This window comes from Pyrgilauda ruficollis, unplaced genomic scaffold, assembly GCF_017590135.1.
Source record: "Pyrgilauda ruficollis isolate IOZ18807 unplaced genomic scaffold, ASM1759013v1 scaffold19, whole genome shotgun sequence".
Taxonomy (NCBI): domain Eukaryota; kingdom Metazoa; phylum Chordata; class Aves; order Passeriformes; family Passeridae; genus Pyrgilauda; species Pyrgilauda ruficollis.
In genome coordinates, this window is record NW_024518095.1 from 1,199,319 (window position 1) to 1,223,837 (window position 24,519).

General features: G+C 39.4%; 1 protein-coding gene across 2 annotated transcripts; it reads right to left on the reverse strand.

The window, feature by feature from the left end:
• Nucleotides 1–438: 438 nt before the first annotated feature.
• DBX2 (developing brain homeobox 2) lies at nucleotides 439–24,519 on the reverse strand. 2 transcript variants are annotated; one of them, XM_041465624.1, is made up of 7 exons: nucleotides 23,922–24,519; nucleotides 11,951–12,046; nucleotides 7,150–7,337; nucleotides 4,426–4,737; nucleotides 4,181–4,217; nucleotides 2,457–2,596; nucleotides 439–1,073 (listed from the first exon to the last, which is right to left on the reverse strand). In XM_041465624.1, exons 1-6 carry the CDS (start codon nucleotides 24,463–24,465, stop codon nucleotides 2,514–2,516), a joined length of 1,260 nt encoding a protein of 419 aa, XP_041321558.1. In that variant the 5' UTR covers nucleotides 24,466–24,519; the 3' UTR covers nucleotides 439–1,073; nucleotides 2,457–2,513. The 2 variants fall into 2 exon arrangements, with proteins under 2 accessions (XP_041321558.1, XP_041321557.1); XM_041465623.1 differs by lacking the exon at nucleotides 4,181–4,217.

The window sequence follows — 24,519 nt, forward strand, 5'->3', positions numbered from 1 at the left end:
TTGCCATTCTCTGGCCATGAATTTTGGTACAAGTCTGCATGGGGGAATTTCAGACCCAGGTTTGACTATCCCACTTTACCTTACAGTAAAGGTGAGCAGCAGTCACCAGGCACATAGCTTAGAAGCACACTCATTTAAAGACTTCCTCAGTCCACAAGAATTTCATCCACTGTGAACCTTTCTCTTTAGGGGCTTTTTTCTCTGTAGGTCTCCCCGTGGTTCAAAGCTGAGTCATAAGTTAATTGGACTCGAATGCCTCTCTATTCCTTTCTAAAGGCACTGGATTTACAGCTATGATCATGAAATTGGTTTGTCTTTCCTTCTAGTATGTGAAAATCAGTAACAGTCTAGTTGGTAGAGGGTACTGAAGCATGTGAATGTACTTAATTTATGTCAGTCTTTTGACTGCAGAACATACATTCATCAGAGATGTGTGGCTACAGTGATGGCAACTGGTATTTAAAACCCAGTACTAGTAAATCACAGCAGATAAAACAAATATGATGTATTAGTGAAGATCAGGAGTGACATTTGACCTTTGTACTACTGTTCTGACACTGAAGTTAGTAATGCAGTTTTGTGCCTTAAAGCAGCCCTTTTCTCAGCAGATCATAACATTTATTTCCTGTTTGGCAAAGGATCGATAAAAACAAGGTAACTTTCAGAAAACCATTTTATACTGTAAATAAGTACAAGTTTAAGTGCTAACATACCTGTGGTCATCAAATCCAGCTTTTAACAATGTTATATGAGGTCCATGGAGGAGCTAGCTAGCCTTTCATGTACACAGGCTCACAGTTATTCACATGCAGTAAAACATGACTGTGGCTGTGCCTGATAGAGACTGAAAAAATCTGCATTGTGATACATTTCAAAAGTCCAAGAGCTTAGAAGGAAATCAGCAGCCTCTTCTTAGGTATCAGGGAAGGTCCTCTGCCTGACTTTAAGAACATACTTTCACGATCCACATTCAGACGCATATGGAGGATCTTCAATAGGTGGGATGAGAAAAGTCTCTTCTGTTCCTGAGGCTGCTGGGCTGGGCAGTGAGATCTCTGTGTCAGCAGCACAGCCTGAGAACATGGAAGTCTGCAGCTCAGTTAACAAAGCGAGTACTGAGCCTCAGCCTTTCCTCCCTTTCCTTGTTGTATTCTGTATTACATTAGCATTGATAAGTTGCCAGAACAAACAGAGAGGTGCCCAGTGAGTATAAGTATCTGCTTTGTTTGCAGCCTCTGAAGAGATGAGGTTTTTAACTGTGGTTTGCAATTTCAGGTATCTGAACTCTCCCCACTCCTAGGATCTCAATAAATGTCCATCATAATACGCCACAGCTGCTAACTATAGTCTCAAAATGCTACATACAGGAAATACCTCAGATACTCTACAGCCATGCTGCAAGATCAGCCATCAGGTCAAATCTCTGAAGTCCAAGTAGCACACTGCTGGTTTTAACCTAGGTGTCACTGGTATCTACCATGTCACTCCTTATACCAGCTGCACTACACCTTTCATCTCTGCAATGCATCTGTTATGACACAGTTCAAATATCTGCTGGGCACTTTGCATACCTGTGCTTTCAGTGTTCTTTCTAAAACTAGTATGCATACTGTATTTGAAGAAACCAAATACCACTTGATCCTTCACAAAGAAAAGATTGGCACTGAAAATATATTTTTGTATTTGTACAGGGTGCTATTTCTCATTTACTAAGCTTTCACAGTATGGACTGATGAGAAACTTCTCCTTTATACAGCATAAAATCAGAGGAATCAAAATTGTGTGTCTCATGGACCTAAATCATAATTTAATCAGACTATTTTACATATAATTCAAGATTTGCATGTATACTTTTAGAGTTTTTTTATAAAGCTTGGTCAGCATTTTCAGATAAAGAATCTTTTATCTGGCATACTGAAACTTCACTCTAGCTGTAAAATAAGAATACTGATAGGAGGTGTTAAGAGATTTGGAGAACCTTGAAATAGTTTAACAGGCTACAGTGAAACCAGAATTTGTTGAATTAAAAACACCTGTAATATTACAACCAATGCTGCATGAGCTTTGCTTGATCTTTGCCTCAGTGAGACAGCCTTCAGATGTATTCTGTTCAGCACATCAGCTCAGTTTTGACAGTAGGTCACATTTTGTGCTTGCAACACCATGAACTGAAAGAATTTCCCAAGAAGCATCCTGATTTGCATCTCCCATCTCCAAAAGTGTTGCTTCTAGCACTGAGGCTTCACTGACTTGCAGTAAAATAATATGAGCAGCTGGGAAGGCTCCCTTTCCATTAAAGGTGAGATTAAAAAAAACCCACAACCCCTACCATACAGATTTCCTCCAAAATGGGAAGCACTGATGAACAGATGCACATGTATATACCACCACCTGATCATTAGATGGTTCTCTAGAAATACCTGCAATGCAATTTCACAACCATCTGGGCTACTAACCCGAGCCGGTTCTTCAGGCAGGAGCTGGTCAAACAGGGCAGGATTTCAACATCAAATTCATCCCCATGTGTACACAATCTGTCTGTTCTCCTCCCCACCAAATGTTTCTTGCAGAATCTGAGTTGGTTCTGGGATTTCAACTGCAAGAGAGGAATAAACTCCTCTCATTACTGACCAGTATACAACACGTGTTCAAGGGCTTTCTGAGGGTAGGTGTTGAGGCAGCTTACACTAATGAAGATTTGTATATGCAGGAAGAGATAACTTCTTAGTTCTTCTGTAATTTGTTTTTTTCTTTAGATCAAGCAGAGGAAACCACATGCAAGGAATGCCACATAATGCAAGACTAGGATTGCATATCTGGCCACTGAGATGGCAGGACATGCACAAGGCAAGGCACAAAACTCACCTTATCATGCATAAATGTTATGATATAAGGATCATCATTGCAATCTCAAGTTTTTTAGCTGCAGATGTATCCAAACTTCATCTCCCAGATAATACAATGTAACAAGGGGACTAGTAAATCATCTATCAAAAGGTAAAGCATTAAATAACAACTTCACAACAATTGCACGGCTTTTTGAAAGATGTACAATACAGTTCAAAATATCTGAAGGTCAAGGCAAGAATAATCAGAAACATTCAAGGCATATATGATAAAAAAAACCAGACTAGATTATCATAATCTTTCGCCTATAAAATGTATGAATGCCAGAAAGAAAAAAGTCCCTATAAAACCATAATGGTCTCCATAAGGTTTTGCCTGTAACATAAAATATCTTTAGTCTCTCTTCTCAATAAAAGCATCCATAAATGCATGAAAATGAAAATTAATGCTATGCTTCCATTTTGAGCTATAAAGATTTCCAAATAAAACAAAGAAAGATACACCTAAATTCATAGACTGACCTCCTTAAACTGGATTAAGAAAGCAAATAATTTTAAGTAGCTTTAACAATATTCAAGACTACTTGTATTACAGAGAATACTGTCCTATCTTTGATACAGATATATGCTAATGTGTCCTTACTGGCACCAGTTTAAACAGCAGTAAGCCAGGAATAATGCTACTATTGGTACATCATCTCCATAAGTAATTTTCTGAACTGGCTGTAGTAGCAATTTTTCCAGTTATGGGTGTGTTGCTTCGTGCATTTTTGGCTATAATTCTGCACATTGTCATTACAGTTTTGAAATACTAAAGATTCTACCAACAGCCAAAAAAAAGACACTGCAATTCAAAGTTAAGAATGCTAGTAGATTCATGCATGGACAGAAAGACAGAAGCCAGTGAACTGCACTTTCCAGTACACACTCTCATCAGAGTTACTTAAAAATGGAACATTTTATAGACTAGGTTGGTTGTCTTGTAATATTGCATAACTTTACTGAGGTTATCAGTTGACCTGTGACCATACTATTTAAAGCTAATTGAATACTGACATAGGTGAAGACTGATGGAGAAAATACATCAAAATACTTGTATTTGTCCATATGAATCTATTGTGTTATTTAATGAATTTCTAAAAGAACTCAAACCCACTTACTGTCTTGAGAGACGAGCTCTTTTTATCTCATGCACAAAAAAAATTAATTGGTTTGACTACAATGAGAGATAAAAGTGAGTCTCTATTAGTGTTTTCAATGAGCATCATATACAGTGCAGATGTATAAATCAGAGCACAAATTCAGCTTCATGTTCTTCACTTCATTTTACTTACCATCATTTCCTATTTTACCTTTAAGGTCAGTACAAGACTGGAAAAGACACAAGAAAAGACTGTATATTGAAGAATGCTTCTTTAGTCATTAGTTGTTTGTAATTTTAATGGTGTTAGACTTTAGCATATTTTTGAAGCATAAACTAGTTAGCTTTACAATGTTCAAATATTGTTAATCTTAAAAGACTGCTCATTTGAAGCCTGCATTCTCCCACTCCATTTACAAACTGCCCCTACTCCCTTACACTTGATGATGCCTTGTTTGCCGTGTCTTGGTCAGGATACAAATAGAGTGGGCTCTGCAATGAATTTGCTCTTGGAGGTGGTTGTGTAGTATTCAGTCTTTCAGGATTTCCTGGAGAATTCTCCCTCCACCTTGGACTTGCCCGCTCTTCAGACATTTCCCACACAGATGGGCATGGGGAGGTAAAATTCATGGTGGATCGTGAGAGGTAGTTCTCCTGAAGACCTTCTTCTTGGAGGCACCTGTTAGAAAGCACTTCTTTTTCTTTGGAGTTTCGCCATTTCATCCTCCGATTCTGAAACCAGATTTTCACCTGTTTGCAAGTTAATGAGAGTTTATTATTATTGTTCTTTGCTTTAAACAACTTTGCCCTAACAAGTGGTTTTTTCCTTTCCATCCTCTTAGTTTCACATTCCTTCCTTATTTGTTGTTACAGTAGAGAACCAGTGAAGCCAGCTGACCAACATTATCTGAGGATTTTCCCATCACTATTTACTACACCTGGAACAAATATTCTCCTTGACTTTCACCATCACAGTAGATGATTACTTGGCTTAGACTGGAAAATGGACAGCCCAATAGCTAGGGATAGAAGAGTTTCCTACAAGCAACATCCTTGACAGAAGAGAATTCCCAGAGAAAATTAGTATCATCATTAAGAAAACTAAGTGATATTACTGGTGGTGTGAGGGTCTCTATTAAGCAGAGGCTGTAAGAAGCATGACTGTCCCTTTCACAAACATAGCTAAAATCAGCTTGGCCATACAGCTCTGAAAAGTGTGTTGTGACATCGGAGATGGGATTGAGGATTTAGAGACATTTTGTCTGCCTGACTACAGTTTTCCAGGAGTTGCCTACAACCCATGTGATTTTGAGACAAAATCAACTTTTCAAAAACTTTGAGTTGCAATTTTAACACAAGCATTGAAAGGCGTTTATAAAATGCTAGGGAAAGGTTGGGGGAATATACAACCAGGAACTGGTTTTACATTAAGAGAAGAAAGGTGAAGGTGAACAATCAAATTATTCAGACTGTGTTCTCTTTTCCCTTAAGCATTTACATTTAGGTCTGAAGATATGAAGACAAGATATGAAGGCTGTGGTTTCAAAGGTTTGAGAATCATTGTTTGAGATGACAGGTACTGTTCCTCCAGCACAACTGGTCAGAAAATTGTAGAAGTAACCTTCACAGCAACTTCTCTTCCTTTCATGAGGGGAATAAAAGAGACGAATAGCATCTGGTCTGTCACTATCATGAAATTATATTCTTTTAGTGGTAGTGGTTATCTATGTATCATTACATTATTTTTTACACACCCAAGCCCTCTTGAATAACATGAGCACAGAAAATAATCTCGAGGAAATAACTGTAATACTAGGAATTTGACTACATTTTGGGAATTTTTTTAGGCAGCACACTGGTGAGTGCAATTGCACATTTCCATTGAAATAGTTTTCCTGCAGAGATTCCAGTTCTGTACATCACACTGAGAAACACCACACTCTGCTTGTTTTTGTGTTTATTGTTGCAGTGCTTGCAACAGTGTCAGAGTCATCAGTTTGCAAGGAACGACCACAGACCACCAGATCTAACCTCCTGTGCAAAATAGAGCCAACTGCAAAGTTAGATCAAATTGCTGAGAGCCTTTTCAAGTTCTTAAAATCTCCAAGATAGAGATGACAAGAGCTGTCATCACCACTCCCAGGCTTTTCTGTCCCCCAGAGAGCTTCTGCACATGTATCTGAGGCACTTTCACTCCTACTGCATTCAAAGGAACAAAACTGTACTGTCACCTCTCAGTATTTCAGCTGCAATCTAGAGGGCTGCATCTACTCCAGCACCTTCAGAATCCTACCTGTCAGCAAATACCATGTTCATTTTCTGCTGTTACATGCCCTCACAAACTTTTTTTTTTTTCCCCACAGTTTCTTTCAGATTATGTGCTCTTCAAGTCAGGCATTTTTCCTTTGTTTTTTATCTGCAGATAGGTGAGGGCCCAAAGATTCCAGATTGGGCTACTGCTGCTCAGCACCACTATTAATGTAGCAGTTCAGCCGGAACAGCTCACTGGAGACATTAGACCCTCAGCTAAACTCTAAAATCCTGCAGTGGACCAACTCAGGCTCATGCAAAAAATCCCATGAAATGGGAATTGGCAAATAAAGTGGGAGTGTTTTAGCAGGTCACCCTGCAAAGTTTTTCTTCTTATGGTATCTCTCAGCTCTGAAAATCTCTTTGTGCAGTCAAGTGTCTCTCCATAGGAATGGTTGCCTGTCTCTTTGGGCAGAACAGTTGCAGAGGAAGTGCTGTTGACTGCCTTGTCCCTAGTTGTTCATCTGTGAGTGCAAAGGGTGCTCAGTGGAATGAAAGAATGATCTATGTTCTCATGTTTTTTCCACTGCCGTTAGAGCAGTGGGATGGAGCATAATTCCCTACCCCAAAGCTTCCAAGAGGGCTCTGTTGGACAGCAAAATAAAAAGCTAGTTGGAAATGAAACGCAGAGGTCATGTTTCTTTGTGTGAAAATGGAGCCATCAATTTTTGAATGCATACATACAGGAAATAAACCAGGAAACTGTTCAAGTATTCCCTGGTTTAAACTGCCATTGATTTACTGAGGTCTTTGCAGATAAAAGAGCTCAGGGCTGCTCCTGCACCTGCTCCTGTTCAATTTTCCTCCTTCAAAGCCATTTTAAAGATTTCTCCCCAAAAGTACATTTCTTACCTGAGACTCCTTTAGACCCAGGTTAAGGGCCAGTTTCTTCCTGTCTGTTTTACTAATATACTTCTGCTTCTGGAACATTTTCTCCAAAGCTTTCCTCTGGTCTTCAGAAAAGACAGCTCTTCTTAATATGCCTCTCCGGGATTTGGAGCTAGACTCCTGGGTCAGAAGAGGCAGCACACTTTCCTCCCCTATTGGAAAGAGATGAGAATTTCCCAAAACATCTAGCACATATCAGAGAAATATTAAGTGCTGTTCATTATAGTGTTTGCAGACTTTTGTCCCACTTTTAATTTGTTGGTGTTATAAGTGTGTTGTAATGCTTCAGTCATTCTCATTAAGGATTAAATCCTCACTTGGATCTAGAGGTGTTGACAACACTCAAGAGTCTCCCCCTGACATGGTACAAAGAAAATCAGATAAGTTCATAGAGGAATATTAGGATAGAGCCCATGCTACTGCAAAATTCAAATACAGTCGGGGGGAACTTCACTTTTCTTTGCCGGTCATCACCACTAAGTAAACTGCAACATGTTTTCCTATGAGTTTATTTACTCCTTGTGTGGAATGTAAAATGAGATAAAAGTGGTCTGTAATAGTGATTCAATAGTGATTCAAAGAAACTAAGTAGGCTTTTTTTTTTTTTTTTTTTCTAATGAAAGGGTTTCAGAGTGATCTATTTCTCAGAAAATCCATGGTCATTCACTTAGTTATTCTGGAAACTACAGAAATTCCTATATTAGAGGATGTGGAGAGTACTTGGACTTACTTCTTTCAGCCTGGTTTCTAATCCTTTGACATCTCATAGCAAGTCCTGGGAGGGCAGCTTTCAGTGAATCCAATCACATCCCCTTAATGCATGCCTAGAGGGAGCCCTACCCTGGAAAACAGCCTGAAAGCTGGGGGACACAGCTGCAGTGAAGAAGTAGAAGTGTTCACACAAAGAGCACAGAAACCCCAGGATAAGTCTCTCGTGCTCCTCACACCCAATAAAAGCTAAAGCCATAGTGCTTTCCCATGCTCCCTCTCCCCCAGAAAGATATGGTGTATGAGAAGCAGTCCTTGGTGAGGCTTCATATGCTTCCAGTGCACCCAGCTTCCTCAAATACTCAGGAAGCAGGAGCCAGGATCATTTGAATAGGGCCTGTCATCAAGCACAGCATGTGATAATTAGGGAGATGCAAGCAGGCCAGGAAACAGCTGCACTTTGGCTCAGAAACCTGTGCCATGGCTGTACAGCCACTGACACCTACAATCTTGCTGTAGGAGTGGCAATTCAGATGCAAGTTGTCCTCCTTCTGTCTACCTTCTCAGGTCCATGGGCCTAGATTGCCACCCCAGCTTATAGTTAAGGCAGCTGCAAAGGTGTGCTGCTGCTCAATTCCTACAAAGGATCTGACCATTTTCATATCAAAGCCAAAAGCAAATTCTCCCTGAATAGCAGATTTTCTAAAATACTAAACATTTTTTTTGTGTAGAAGTCTATCTATTCTAGTCATCTGTAATGGGGTGGGGAGGGTAAATTAAATACATTTTTTCAATTGATATAGTGCTCTTGAAAATACTCATAAAATCCAGATGCAGCTTCCACAAACTGTTCTTGGGGCTACACCACATTTCAACTTCTGTATATTATACATATATACACATGGGTATATGTATCTTTAAACACCCACAGAAAAACAAACACACATATACTGAGGATATTGTAGTACAATGATGAGAAACTGAAGTGTATATCTGTATGTCTTGCAAAGTTGACTAAATACTTTTGTAGCCATGTGTTACTGGTAACATATGATATTGATATTACTTACACTGCCCCTGCATCCTGCTTCCAGCTCTGACCAGTAAAGCAGAGCATCAGAAGCTGAGCAAGTGTACAATGATTACTCCCTAAAATAAGACTACCCCTGTGAAATGTTACTGATTTAGGTAATTTACAATTTACTGACATTGCATTCTGTCAATTCTTTACTTGAAATTTTCATGTCAAGAAATCAAGATCTTTTTATCTGTCACTCATAACAGCGTGTGGTAAAAATAATTATTATGATTTGCAATGTTACAGTATAAATAATCGTTAATTCATACAGATGTACTTCAATTCTCAAAATTATATTTAAGACCAGATACAAAATCATAACCTACTGGTTAATGTCCTGGTATTTATTACACTGTGATACACAGTCAGACTTCATCCAAACCAAAACAAACAATCTGCAAAAGATTTTGCAGAACAAAAGTCAAAATTTCACAATGGAAGGGCAAGCCAGGATGATATTTCTCTGGAGACTGCAGAGTATCTTCATAACCCCCACTGCATGCTCCAATCACACCTACAAAACTGGGAGCAAGCTGGGAGCCTTCCTTCCTCAAGCATGTTTTCGCTCTTTCTTCTCAAACTTAGTGAATTTAAGTACCTTTTTCCAGGCAGCCTCTGAGTAGTTTCTGCTGAATTGTCAGCCATTCTCAGGTTTACTGGAAGGTACAGTCTGAACCAGCAGCAGAACTGGTACCTTCTCTCATCCCCACTGTGGGATGAGAGACACCAGCACGGGAAGAGGCGTAACAGGGCTGGTCCTTGCCTCCCGGCCTCCGTTCCACAATGGAGTTGTCAGCCAAGGACAGAGGACGCCAAATTATGTGACCCCTTAAAATTTGTCTTGCCTGGCTGGTTGTTAACAGTCAATCAGCAAGGAAACAACCTCCTGCTGGAGCCTCAAGGCACCAATTAATTCCTGTACAGGCAGTATGTAGGGTCCAGGTTAACACCTATATTAGACTAATAGTGAGGCATCTTTGCACAGTAAGGCACAGTATGTGATGGATTTTAAAAGATTAACTGAACAAAATTTAATGATGAGCAGAATGCTCAAAAGCATTAACAAACAGCCTATGGAGCAAAAAATCTAAAACCTACGACCAACCGAGTAGCCTAGAGAATATTTTTTTAGATAAGCCATACTCTAAAATGCACGCCAACTGTTACAGAAAAACTAAATTTCAGTCAGCTGATTACAGGAGTTTTCAGTGCATCAGGATAGGCAGGCATTTATACATTTCAACAATTCCAGCAAAATTAAATATTAAATTAAATAATTAAATATTAATTAATAAAATTAATATGCAAAATTAGTCAGTTTGCAGCTCGTCACTCTGAACATGCAGTAGGTTTAGTGTTCTGCTGACACAAATGGGACCAACTATTTCCTATGTTACTGATTTGATTTTTGTTAAGTCTTTCCTTTGTATCCTAATATATAGTGATAAATGTCCTCTTAATCTGTGGAACAATCTTCATTTGCCTTCATGGCAGAGACCACCTTGAAGGAGCAAGTAAAAGCTTTAGTCATGGTTTCCATTTTTTCATTAGAATTCAATACATTCTAGTTAAATGGACAATTAATAGGTCACTTCCAAAATAGTAGTGTATCAGTCCTGGTTAATAAACAATCCCCACAGTTGATAATGGGCCGATGTATTCAGCAAGTCCCTGTATACACTCAGCTCATCCACTAAATCCCTTTTCAGGTAGACAGGGTTATATGGGAAGATGAGCTAGAATGAGTCTATAAAAGTCAGTTTCATTCACTGCTTTATTTTTCAGTCAAGTGCTTTAAATGGTGTCCAGAAAATCTCTTGGAATGTGAGACAGGAGAAAAGACTGGCACATAGAGTATTGCTTTATGGCCATACAAAAGGGCAACTGACCCTTGCCCAGGCCTTTTCAATGTGAAATGGTTCCTAAAGTTCATCTGCACAGTGAAAAATTGTGGTGAGGTCGCGTGTGGATGAGTAAAGTGAAAGTGGTGATTGGTCATGGTGCTGTCAGCCATTGTGGGAGAGCCGAGGCCATGTAAAACGCTCTGTGGGAAAGTGTCAGCCCCCTAAAGAGGTGCTCAGAAACTTGCAGCTCATTAAACTGCCAGCATTTGCTGCCTCACTTGTCAAGAATCATTCAACTTAGCAACTGCCCTTCTGAAACATTAATAAAAAGCATGCACTTTAGTCAGGAATGGCTTGAATGCAACTGTGATAAAAAAGTATATCGCAGAGCACACATAAGCTCCAATTTCCATTTGGATTTGACAAGCAATTTGTGCTTTTTTTTTTTCCTGTTTTGAAGAAAGAGGAAATGCTCCTTCTGTTTTAATTCCTGAGCCATAAGCACAAAATCTTGACTTTCCATTCTTAAACTATGGCATGCAGTCTTCCCAATCAAGATTAAATTTAGTTTTGGATTAAATGGATTCTTAATCCTAAATGGATAGCGAACACTGGTCAAAATTCTCTTCAACATACTTCTTCAATATTTTGCATTATGATTAAAGAAGAGAAACAAAATTAAACATGTGTACACATTTGACTGCTACAAAAAGAATGATTGCTGTATTTAAATAATGCTAAAGCTTCCCGAGTCATAATTTACCCCCAACAAACATTAAAATGCAGCACGCATTTTACGATCCTCCAGCTCTTTTCTTATTTGCAAATGTTTATTGACACTGATTTTTAAAAGAGTTACTGATTTTAAAGAATTGTTTCTAGCAAACTGAAAATAAGGCACTTTCCTAGGTTAGCTCTGTCTGGGTGTCTCAATGCCATTAGAATCCTCGCACAATTGCTCAGTGTACTTAAGTTTGATAAATCTTTGGAAACCCTCTGAATAGAATTGCTGTGATTTTACTAAGGAATTAGCCGCTGCCATTGCATCACCAATTAGTTTTCCAGAACACATTAAATCCTGCTGCTTTGGTTTACAGAATAACTCAAGCATTACTGATGAAGCATAAAAACTTACTTGGAAAAGCAGTGGGGGATGCAGGGTGCTGACAGGACCCACCGCAGCATGCTGAGTAGAATGGCGGGGCTCGGAGAAAAAAGTGTTTGGAAAGAGCTGCAAAGAAAGCATAGATCTAATTGATTATCCATTGAGCTTAGGTGATATTCATAACAACAGTCCTCCAAAAAGTCAGTGTGTAAAGTCCTGCCCCACAAGTTCTTTTTCCTTTTTTCAACATGGTGATATTTTTAAGGCAAACAATGATAAACCAAGTAATTGCTCTTTAATTTAGCAAGGTTATTTTACATGTGTAGTTTAGGTATAATATGCAAAACTCTCCCTATATTTATAAGAATGAAGCTCTGCAGACTAGAAATTTTCTTCTGTAATTGCTGTAATTATGGGGGTTTTCCTAAATATTGGCATTGAACACATTGTTTCAATAATATGTCATTGAAATAATGACTATAATGAATCTGAAAGTTATTTAAAATAACTCTAGTAAGCATGTCAATTTACAAAAGAATCAGCTGGTACTCCAATGCTGTTAACAGCACTCAAACCAATAATGTCCTCAACAAGAAACCTTTAGGAATAAAATTTATAAAATGCCATGAGATGAATCAGCTGAGCTCTACAGGCACGTACTACAGGGCCTGATTCTGTTATTCTGACTGTCAACTTAGTCTTGCTGGACAAGTGCTCTAAATTTAAATAAACTACTTGCTGAAGGCTCTGCTTGATACAACAACAACAAAAAAAATCTGCAAAGTTAACACACAGAATTAGGTAACATTTGGTAAATTTTTAATTGTTTTCTTTTTTTAATCGAAGTCTCTCATACCTAAAAAGAGCTTCCAAATCATGGAAAGGTCTTCATTATCTATTTATCCCTTTTTTTTTTTTTTCCTTAAGTCTCATGGGCTTTTCCATTAATCTTAATTACCTATCAATTTCTGCTTGTACTAGTCAACTATGAAACATGCAACATTTTTTTGTTTTGAAAAAGATACATCATTGCTAGAACTGTACACTTGTAAAATGTGATCAGCATCAAAACATCCATGTCACTTTCTTGTTTTGGTTTAGGCAGAAAATAAGTGGCTCTAGAGCCTGTACTGTAGTTGTCTAAATCTCCAGAAAAAAAATCCCATTAAATTAAAAAAAAAAAAGAAACTGCACACTTGGGTAAAAAAAAAAAAAAAAAAATTAAGAAATCAACAATCAGAAATAAAGGTAAATAGATAACTGTATCTAAGCTATGCTGCTAATTTTTAAACGTTTTTCAATTGCAATTAAAAAGAAAGATCATTCAAAATTAAGTTTCTGAGTATGTATTAGGACCTCAAAATCAGTTTTCTGACCCTTAAATTTGCTGTTATCCCAGTGCAAAAACTTTATTGCTGTAAAAGTCTAACTCTAAACATTTTTTAAAGTATTAATTTGCAATTGCTGATTGATAAGCATTTTGCTGGTACAGCTTGCCATTAAAATTTTTCAGTTGCTAATGAAATATAAATTAACTGCCTGGTTTTGAGGCATGTATTTGCAAAACATTTACAAAAAAGAATGATTTACACCAGGCATTAGTATTCTAAAGCTTCTTTTCCACATAAGACCACCAAATGTGGAACCACATCCTTAGAAACTTAAAATAGTCAAGAACGTGCAGCCAAATACTACTTATCCCATGTATCCAAAGGGTTTCAATGCAACTGGTGAGTGTGTAAGCTGGAAAGGATCTGAATAACTCAAGAAGCACAGGAGCTGTAGAAGATAAATATTAGCCAAACTCCTGGACATTAGAGCTTGTCATTGACAGTATATTTTATCCTCTGAAATTCCCAGACTCTCAGGTGAAGGAGCTTTTCCTCCCTTCCTTGGGAGGCTCATTCCTTGTGCTTTTATCAATTTTCCCTTACAGTCAAGTAAAAGCCTCCACTTCTGAAAATATAACTTAGAATACAGAAGATGGCACACTCCATTCCTTTGCTTTCTTCTTAAATATCTTGGATATTCCCTGGCTGCCATAATGTCCTATTCCCTCCAATCATTGCGCCAGCACCTTATTCAAGCCATGCAATTTTTGTCAGACTTTGTCCCGTCCTTGGTATTCCCTCTTGTGGTTTCTTAACTCTGTCCAGTTCCTTGCTCTGTTTTGATAATGTGGAGTTCATAATGGTGTGTGATAAAAGCACAAGACACATGGATAAATTAGAATTGAACAAGCTATTGATTCAGATAGACAATATGTTCCTGCAAGTAACGACAGGAATAGAAAGGAGTTTTCTCCATTCACTACATCTCTCAACAAGTAAGCTGCAAGCATAAAGGTCTGAAGATGGATCAGAGTAAAAACTTAAGCAACTCTTTGCTTAAGCAAACTTCAAAAAAGCAATATATTTCAATGGAAGTTGCTGACAATGATTTAATACAGTAGCACAGTACCATAATGCAAACAGAAGAGATCTTGACCCTAATTCTGGTCAAGTTGATGGAAATCATGAGTCTGGCTTTCCTGAGCATTTTACCTAATTCTTTCAACCAATTGCTGCTTTTTTTTGCTGCAGGGTGCATATCTATTTGAAGCAGAATATTTCCTAAAGAAGTAAGATGCAGGTGAAATTCTCATGTAACTTTGAACAAAGAGGTTCGTGAGCTCACTTGTCAAGATTTAGTCTAGATCCTGCCATGATGTCTCTCTACACCTATAGCCAACATGTATGTCCAGTTAATGACCTTTTTTAAGGTGCTGCAGCTATACTGATGCACAGGTGAATTCTACACTATGTACATGAAACGACATCCCTACTGAAGCTGTTGCACTCAAACCAATGTGCAGCAGTTTTGCAGTTACATCAGTACAAAAAATGAGACATAATACAGGGATGCTCAACTCTCTCTTGGGAGTTCTACATACAGAAAAATGTTAATGCTTCAACATAACATATCCAAGTATATTTTTCATCTTTGATAAAAACAACACAGTTCATCACATTAAATGGCTTCCACTACCTGTATGAAACTCCATTAACAGAATTAAAATTACCTAGAATTATACTGAAATCATACCTGTAGAAATGACATAATACAGTTTTGAGAACAATATAGAGGAAGCACTACCTATTATTTTTTTTCACATACATCACAGCAACTCTATCAATATCTGTTGATCAAGAGACCTAAAGCAAACACTCTTTGCTGTTCACATAAGGCTGAAAATTGTTGAGATGTCAGAATATTAATTATGCTACTTTTTGGCCAGAATTAATTAATAATTATTAATTATATATATAATTAATATATAATTATTAATTATGCTATTTTTTTGGTACACAGTAACCAAAAGGCAGCTGTTGCTCCTAAAGATGTATAGGAACTTAAAGCAAGGGCAAAATCCTAGTAATTTGTATTCAGGACACTAAAGCCTTTTTCTGCTCTATATCTTCATTTCATAAAACTGAGACTGTGTGGAATTAAATGTTTCACAAACTCAGTCTTTACAGGTTTAGCTTCACACATGCATGAAAAGTATAAAAGTATGATATAAGAGCCTTTTGGCACTCCAAAAACTACACTATATGCCTTAAAAGAAAATGTCTTGGATCATATATATAAAAGTATTAGATACCTAGGGTTTGGAGTTTTTTTTCAAAAAACAAATACTTTTGACATAGGTGCTGTATGCAAATTCTAGTAACAATGTTCACTACATTTACCTTTATGAATAGAAATAATTTTACAGACAATAAAATAATACTAAACATGTAAACACGCCTCAAGTTTATCTAGTGCTAAAACTCAGAAAGCAGATATTTTAAAAGACACTGTCTGCTCTGAAAATATTCTAAATTCAAAATCCCTTCCATTATAAAAAGTCATACTCACAATGGGATCAGAAGTTTTCTTTCCAACTGTCCATCATTTTGAGACTAAGGTTCCTAAATACAATCCAGCTCAGTTATGCAACTTTGAAAATGGCTTATTATTAAGGACACTGTTTACTCTAATTCTAGCATTGTGAAATAACTCAGTAAAGAATGTAGGCTATCAGCCATCAGGAAAGTGGGAAGGGGTGAAGGAAAAACGGCTACTGAAGGAAAGTGAAACTGATGGCAAACTTCTGGTATTATCCATACAGGCTCCTTCACTGCACATGCTGCTAGTCTGTTGGGGGATTTTAAAGATAACTGATAAAAATGTGGTATCAACCTCTGAAGAGAGCTGGAACACCTCCAAAAAATTATTCAGAAAACTGCCTAGAGCCAGCTAACAAAACTAACAACAGGAGCAGAGAAACCTCAAGCTGCGTGTACACTTCAATTCTCCAAGCATTACTAAGTCCACATGAACTGCTTTCCACCATGATGCCTAGGTTCTAGCCCTTGCAGGAAACTTAAATATACTATCAGTAAAATTATCACACTTCATCTGAGAACGTTGGATGGTTTGTGCCCATAACATGGGCACAACTGCAATTTCCTACCTACATCCATTCTTGGCAATGTTTAAAGCAGGCTTTTGCAAAGCTGCAGGGAAGTTTCATGTCATGAAGAGCTCCCTGAAAACAGTCCAGCAGTAGCTCTGCCAGCTTTGTGATCCAGCTGAGCTTCATTTCTGCTCCCGAACCACAAGCCCTGGACCTCATGATGAGTCATGGCTCTTTCCCTAGCAGTTAGTCTTTAAAGTGCAATGTTCCAGCAGCAGTTGTGCAACCCCAAAGCATTTCAATCAGCTGAAGAGGAGCCTCCAACTGTGAGAACAAAGCAGCAGCCACTGCCATATCCCACCCAAAAGCAACTGCTATCACATGGAACTGGAAAAACTTACTGCAAGCAAACTTACACAAGCCTGTGGTGCAGGACCCCTCAGAACTGGCTGTCCCGCACTCCCAAAGTTACCATTTGCTTCCTACTTACTCCTGTAAAACGCAACCACATGAATGCTCAAAGGAAGTCAAGCCAAAAGGGTAAAGCAGAGCAGCATCCACAGGTCAGTTTTTAAAAACTGCCAAACATTCAGAGAAAGGGTTTTAAAGTTCTAAATATATGTATTTTTAATTCCTACACAAAACATGGATGCAAGAAGTGGGCTTGCATTTTTACGCTGGGTCATGGAGGGGCTTTCAAAAATTGGCAGAGCAGCCCCCAAAAATGGGCTTGAAATGCTAACACCATAATCATGACTTACATCTACAGCAATGTAATGGCCAAGAGCATCACACTGCAGATTATCTGAAACCACATTAATCACTGTCAGTTTTCAGAGGCATCGTTCACATGCCTAATTATTATGTTGTAATTTGTTGTACATGATTTTCACCACCTGAGGAAATACACCAGCCTGAGGCTGGTGACAATACATGGTCAGATCTCACCTCTACAACCCAAAGCAACAACCAAACTCCACAATGTTTGCCGAAGACTCCATGGGTACCCTGATGTCAGGAGTAAAAGTGGCTTTTAGCCTCTCTGTGCCTCCTACACAGCCTTGCTGTTGAGAAGGTGGGAATCTACCTGTGGATTTACCAGCTTTTTTCTGACTTTGTCCTCCCTCAGGATGCCCATGTACTAGTGTGTCTCAGCACTTTATTATCAGTTCTTGTCAAAACAGACATCATTGTCAGTTCTCTGTCTAAAAATTCAGTGTTTTGCCCAAGTTCCTCGTCTGGGCCTCCAGTTCAGTCAATGAGAAGAGGTAAGTAGCTCTACACAATAATTCATCACCTTAAAACAGACACAGAAGGTGTTTCATCCTCTGGAGGCATCTCTCTGTATTGACTACAGCTTAGACAGGACACCTACTTTTTATTAAACAGCTGAATTACCATGACATTCTTCTTGTCCCTCATAGGTAACAACAAAAGAATACTATCATCTGTACAGCCATAAAGACTCTAAAAATGTAAAAATTCAGCTAGGAAGTCATTAGTTATTTTCTTTGATTTTCAACATATTACAATTTGTTTAGAAATTATTTCCTCAAGCACGGCAAAATTAGGGTCAGCTGCTGCAAGTCGACATTTCACTGGTTTTTCATTGTTGCAGCACTAATTCAAAATCTTACAAGAGGCCAAAATGCACCATTTATTCCTGTGGTATGACTGATTTGCCAAAATTTTTTACCTGAAGCACTCTTTACTTGTTGCAATACTGCTACCTCCAAACAGACAAAAGTCCCAAGATAATATAAACAGTGTTAGAATAAAAAATAAATAGCAAATTCTTTTTTCTTTCTTTTTTTAACAAAAGGGGTTTAGTATTTTTACACTTGTACAAGGAAATACTTTTTCAAGTTGAAACTTGAGATATTCACATAGTCACAAGGAGGTAACATTCTCAACACACATTCAGAATACCTCAAGAGAATTATGTGCTACAATTGCAGACAAAAGCAGCCTCTTATGAAAAATTTTCATAAGCTTTTCAACACAAAACAAAGGCCACTTCTCCAAAGTGACAGCTCACCTCAAAGAAACAGTCCAGGTTTCTGAAAATATTTGGATGTATAATTTTATATATATCAGGGTCTACATAACAGACATTTGAAACAGCCTCCTACTGCTTTATATACCTGCAGTTGTTTTCAATTGGAAAAAAAACAAACTCCCCTTTCTACTGTGGGGTCATGACTGACCACAAAAGTACCATGTAAAACATGTGTTATTTTGTAGAGCTGCTTTATAAAAGAAGCAAAACACCTTCAGAGGGCAATGGAAGCAGAGAACTCACCTTTCCAAATTTAGGATGATTTCTTAACAGAAAATAATAAAGACACAGTACAATAAAACCTGAAATCTGCACTTGAGTTTGCCTGATGAGATTAATCCTTACCACAGTCATGTGTTTTCTAAAATCATGAGCAATATACTACAGGATTTCAGAAGACCAGCTCTTTCTGCTGTACAAAGTACATTTTACAGAAGTTAATTCAGTAACTGTAGGCATGACTGATTGTATGGTTTCAAATCAGTCAATTTCTTTTCTACAAACTCCACCACTTGTCTTCCTAGTGCAGCTTTGAGATCTTCTGGTAGTATCTAAATCTTGCCAAGGACCAAACTCAGGAACCTCTTCCTTCTAAGACAGCGCCATGAGAGCAGCCAGAGGAAGGAGCAGTGTCCAGCCAATGCTCATACTCCTCACCGAGCACAGACTGCCAGACTAGCGGCTGGGTCGGAGAGTAGCTGGCACTAGTCTAGCTCTGGCAACCTCACAATGAGGACAACAGTTTGTCCTTTAAAAGCCATTCTGCAGCCATTCTTAAAATACGCTGGGCATTCCAGACCAATTCTATTAAATGGCTCACAAAGTTAACTGGAAACAGGAAACGTGCTAGTCTGTGATTTCTAACACTTACAAAAACTCCTTTGCTTCCAAAGACAAACTTTCAAAACAATTAGTGTCTCAGTACTCCTGGCAATCAGGGAATAAGAAAAGATGCCAAATAGATCTCCCCACCTTAAAGAAGCTTTCCATCTCCAAAAAACACCCACAAAACAAGAAAATCCTAAGACTTGTCAGTCAACTTGTTGCCTGAGTTAGATGAGTCAAGACAAAACATTGGACTCTTTCCTGTCTTTTATTTTACTGAAAGCTAGTGTTACATGTCGCTTGAGGACACACCCTGGCTGCCAGTTGGCTTAAAATCAATAATTAATAAGCATTAATTCATTAAGAAGAGGTCCAAAATGAAAGAAAAAATATAATTTAAATTTCAGTAATTTAATTGTCTCCTGATTGTTATAAAGAAACACAAGACACTTTATTAAATATGGGGAATAAGATATGTTTGATTCGAGTAAGTATTACAAGATAGATTTGGTATCATCACCTGAGAAGGGAAAAATTTACATCATTTTCCAGATACTTAGCCTGCAGAAGACTTGGTTTAATTTCCTTGCAATGCTACCACTTTTCTGTATTATCTTAGGTAAGTCACCTCATTTGGTTTTGCTCCAGCTTCCCGTCTACGCAATAGAAATCTCTCCTATCTCACTGGCACAGTTTGATGATAACTGCATCAAAATGTGAAGTACCCAAATGTTACAGAAAGAAAAGACACATCTATAGCACAAATGTATCTGGATATGTATCAAGTACATCTACACATGCTTACTCTAAGTCCAATTTATATTTATTATATAGTTCTTCTGATTTCTTTTGTGTTACATGTGGTGTCCTTCATTCTGCTCTCTTGTATTCTGATGCTTTAGGCAAAAATCCCCTAAGATAAATTTCTCAGCAGGTTTTACAATGGAATTATCTCACTGTTTGTTTTGCTGCAGTTTTCAATTTCCTTTCTCTGTTCATCTACAAAAATGCCAAAATTAAAGCAGAAAGTCACAGTCTTGACACATGACCATATTCACACTGTAAAGCACTTAACTGTCAACCTCCTCCAGGACAAATTACTTAAGAGCAGAGATACTTAGAAAAATTATTTCAGGTAGCAGAGTAACTTCACTTTGCCAAGGAGGTCACTCAGCTCTAGTGCCAGCCAATACTTCTGGAAACTAAGGCATGAGGAAATATTTGAAGTGCACCTCTTTACAGCACCTGTGCTACAAGACACAGCATCTCAGCATCGTCTGGCCAATTTTTATGTGTCAGAAAGCACTGAAGAAAACTGTCAAGTCTTCTAATTTATCCAGAAGATAACAATAGGCTTGGAGTCAAGGGACTAAAACCCTGATTAGCAAGAAGAAATTGAGGACAGCACAGAGCAAAGGGGCTTCAGATGAAGTGCAAGAAAGCCTGTGGGAATCCCAACCCAGTATAAATTGGCAGACCATTGCAAAAGGCTCATGAGTTTATCAAAAAGCAGTAATGCTTCTTCTGCTTTTCTTTCCTAAGTTTTATGTAACATGCTCTTTGCTCATGTTCTTATTAAATTAAACCAAACTAATTTGCAACACTACAATTATTACATTTAATTTTTCAAAACTTATATAATGATGGAAAGTGATTATTTACACTTTTACAGACAACAAATATATTTCTTTCTAACATGCTCATTAGATGTAATATTTAGGGTGTGACACTTCCTGAGTTCTCGTTCAGTTTTTTATAATAATAATAATAATTACGATCATCACGATAATTGTGCAGGATAACTTTGTATACGTAAAACACACATGCAGATAAGCACTTGAAATAGTCAAACTAACACTTTGAAACCTGTAAATCATGGGAAGGAAACTTGCTGATACAACTCAGTTGCTGAGGAGTTACAAAAGGAAAAATTACCATGATGAGAGAGCCCAGCTCAAGAATGCCAACCCACCTGGTCTCCTTTGCCACCATGGATAAGTGCTTTCCAGTTTACAGAAAGAATACAGGATTTACATTCTTTAGCACTTTTATGGAGTGTTAAAAGATACTCTAAAATGGAGTGCTTTCTTCAAGTCTTCCCTTTGTAGGTACCCTGGATACATATAAAAAGGTTCAGCTTATTCAGTTAAGTCCCTGGTGTGATTCTACACTTCCTTCTTTTTGAGAACTTTTGGTGACCTCACTACAGAATTTGAGTAATATACTGTTTCCAAAAAGTCTGGTACTTTTTCAATATCCTTTTTTTTTTTTAATTAAAAAATAAAAGAAAGCTTGGCTTATGCCAAGCTAGTTTATTAGGGAACTTTTAGTCCCTGCATGATCTATAAAGCACTTGCTAGTTCAGAAATATTTTTTGAAAAAAACTTACTTTATCATTTTCAATAATCTTTTTTAAGACTTTGAGAAAGATTTTCCAAAATGGCATGTGATTTGAGGGTTCCAAATATGAGCTTATTATTATTTTTAAAAAATCAGTAAACTAAAAAACCCTACCTAGCACAAATTCCTTAGTTAAAATATCTTCATTAGTCCCCGAAGGCTAAAATTTTTGTTCTGCCAAAATGCTTCTTTGCCCTATCACTGTATAAACAAGAAACATTACATATAGCCTGACCACCCCAGCCCTACTCACAAATGCAGTGTCTGGTCTGAACAGTTTCCTCAGTATACGCCTACACTAGAGAAGAGAGACTCCTTAGAAACCACAAACTGGCTCAGGAAGACAGTTCCAATCTAATTCAAATTTATGAACGTGGAGACAACTAAGCATCCTCATCACTTTAAGACATACAAGTGAGATCAGAATCAACAGATCCCTGTTAGACTATAAAAGTCACTGTTGCAAGTGTACAGTCACAGGAGAATTTTCTTCTAGGGGCACAATGAATGAGGAAACACTAGTATTTCTCCCTGCTCAAATCTAAGAGCCTGGTGCTCTTGCCAAGATCTGTGAGAGCTGTGGAATCAGAAGCAGCACAGGACTGGACTCCAAATCACTAGGCAGACTTAACACACTAAAATCACAACTACTGCTATGGGTTGATCAAAAGAAGAAATAATCCTGGAAACAAGCATTTGCAAAACCTGACATTCAGGAACTTCTGTAGTAATTTACCCATAGCTTTTTTAAACAAACAAAAACCCAGACAAACAAACTAACAACAACAAATAAAACCCAACAAAATACCTTTACCTCTAGCAAATAAGAGTGCTGGGGCATCTGCTTCTCTCGTTCCACAAATAAATATAGCATTTTCTCTAGAACATTTTTTCAGGGTAAGGGCAAAGGGCAGGCAGGGATAATATTCATCGAATTGCAGGAAGATGACACTTGTCCTTTTCCCTGGCCTAGCCTACAGTTAGTTAAACACGTTTAAGTAACTGATATGCTTAAGGTAACACTTACCTGAGAGGTCAGCAACATTCAGAAACTTTAATGTACACTTTGACTCTCTCCTGGCTATCTTTAAAGTACATAATGCTAAAGGATCAAACACTGCTTTGGATTTTGAAGAACAATTTGCAGGATCCAATTATGTTTGAAAAGAAAACAATTACTTCTGTTTTCAAAACAAGCCCTCTGGTTTCACATCTCAAAGAATTAATTCAATAAATACAATTCTGCTTGTCTGATTTTCATTTTAAATGCATTTAAAACTGCATGATCATAAATAAAAATTCTTAAAATACCGCATAATATTGGAATAATTTATGCATTCTAACAGAAAAGCAAAATACGATATAGATAGCGAGTCTAATACCAAATTTAATTAATTGACTACAATCAGTTCCATGACTAACAGAAGTACGCATTTCTTAAAATATGTTTCTCGTACCCAGACAAAATGTATTTATAGGAAAATCGGCGCATTCAAGAAACTGAACGTGTTTTGTAAACCTGTTTGTTTCCAATTCCCTGGCACAGATTCCTGCGGGCCCCCGGCGCCCGCGAGCTGGTCCCCACTGCCCGGCAGGGCGCTGGCTCTCAGCGTGACACCGGGCCGAACGGCTGATAACGCACCTTTACACCTCTTTAAAACTTTTTTATTTTTATCCCCCGTCCCTAGTTTTGTCAAAACTTCCAAAAAATTGCCTGTTCTACACGGCTTAATCTTCCTTTTGGCAGGAAGAGCCGGGTCCTCCACGCCTTGCTATCCCGCAAGGCAGGGCGTGTAGAGAAATGGGTTGCTGCCTCCCGAGCTATCGCTACTCAGGAGGATGGGACCGCTCGCCTTCCTCCCAAAACTTGGAATTTCCGACTTTCCCGGAGCGCCTGTTGGCGGCGAAGCTTCTACCACCTCTTGAGGCTGCGGGACGTCTAGACCTGAAAGAACTGCGATTAGGGGCGTTTAACAGCACCCGACGCCGCTATCACGGGGCTCTGCCGCGCTCTCTGCACCCACAGGTGCGCCGGCCGGCCGCACTCGGAAGCCCGCACCACCCGCTCCTCGGCGTCCCGTGGCCAGACCCTCGGCCGGAGCCCCGGCGGCACGGTACCCGGCGGGGCTCGGCGTCCCGCCGCCGCCTGCGGGCTCCTCGGGGCGGCCGCGCCTCTCCTGCCGCCGTCTCCGCGTGCGGAGCGCGGGGCCGAGCCCTCGGCAAGCCCTTCGGTCCGGCCTCCCCGGCGGCAGGACGCGGGAGGGGCCGGCGCTCACCTGTGGCTGCCGGCGGGAAGATGCCGCCTCTCTCCGCCGCCGCGGCCCGCGCTGGCGGGCGGCCGCCGTCCGCCGCCGAGGGGTTAAGCACTTGGAAAGCCCATCTTGCCGGGAAGGGACCCCCTGAGGGGCTGATTTGTTCCGCCGCGGGGCACAGCTTGAGGGGCACGGGGTTGGCGGGGAGGGGACGGAGCTGGGCAGGGCTCGGAGCCCCGGCCCGCAGCAAGTTCTCGATGAGGAAACTTTTGCCCAGGTTGCCGAAGCCCGGCGCCGCCGGCAGGTTGAGGAGAGCCGAGGAGCCCACCAGGTCCCAGTAAAGGGCGCTGGGCAGCATAGCGAGAGTTTCTACCCTCCTCGCCCTGCCCAGCCCGGCCCGGCCGCCGCGGCCCCTCACTGGGCTGGGACGGGGCGCCGGGCTATGGGGCCGGGCGGGCTGGCGGGGCGCCTCCCCGAGGGCTGTGGGGAGCGGAGCGGAGGGCTCGGTGAGGCTGTCCGTGGAGACGCGGCGCCTCTTCGCCGGGCTGGAAGGTGTGTCCAAGCGCATTCATTATGTCAGCCGGGGACGAGGAGTGATGGACGCGGCCAACAATGCCGCCTT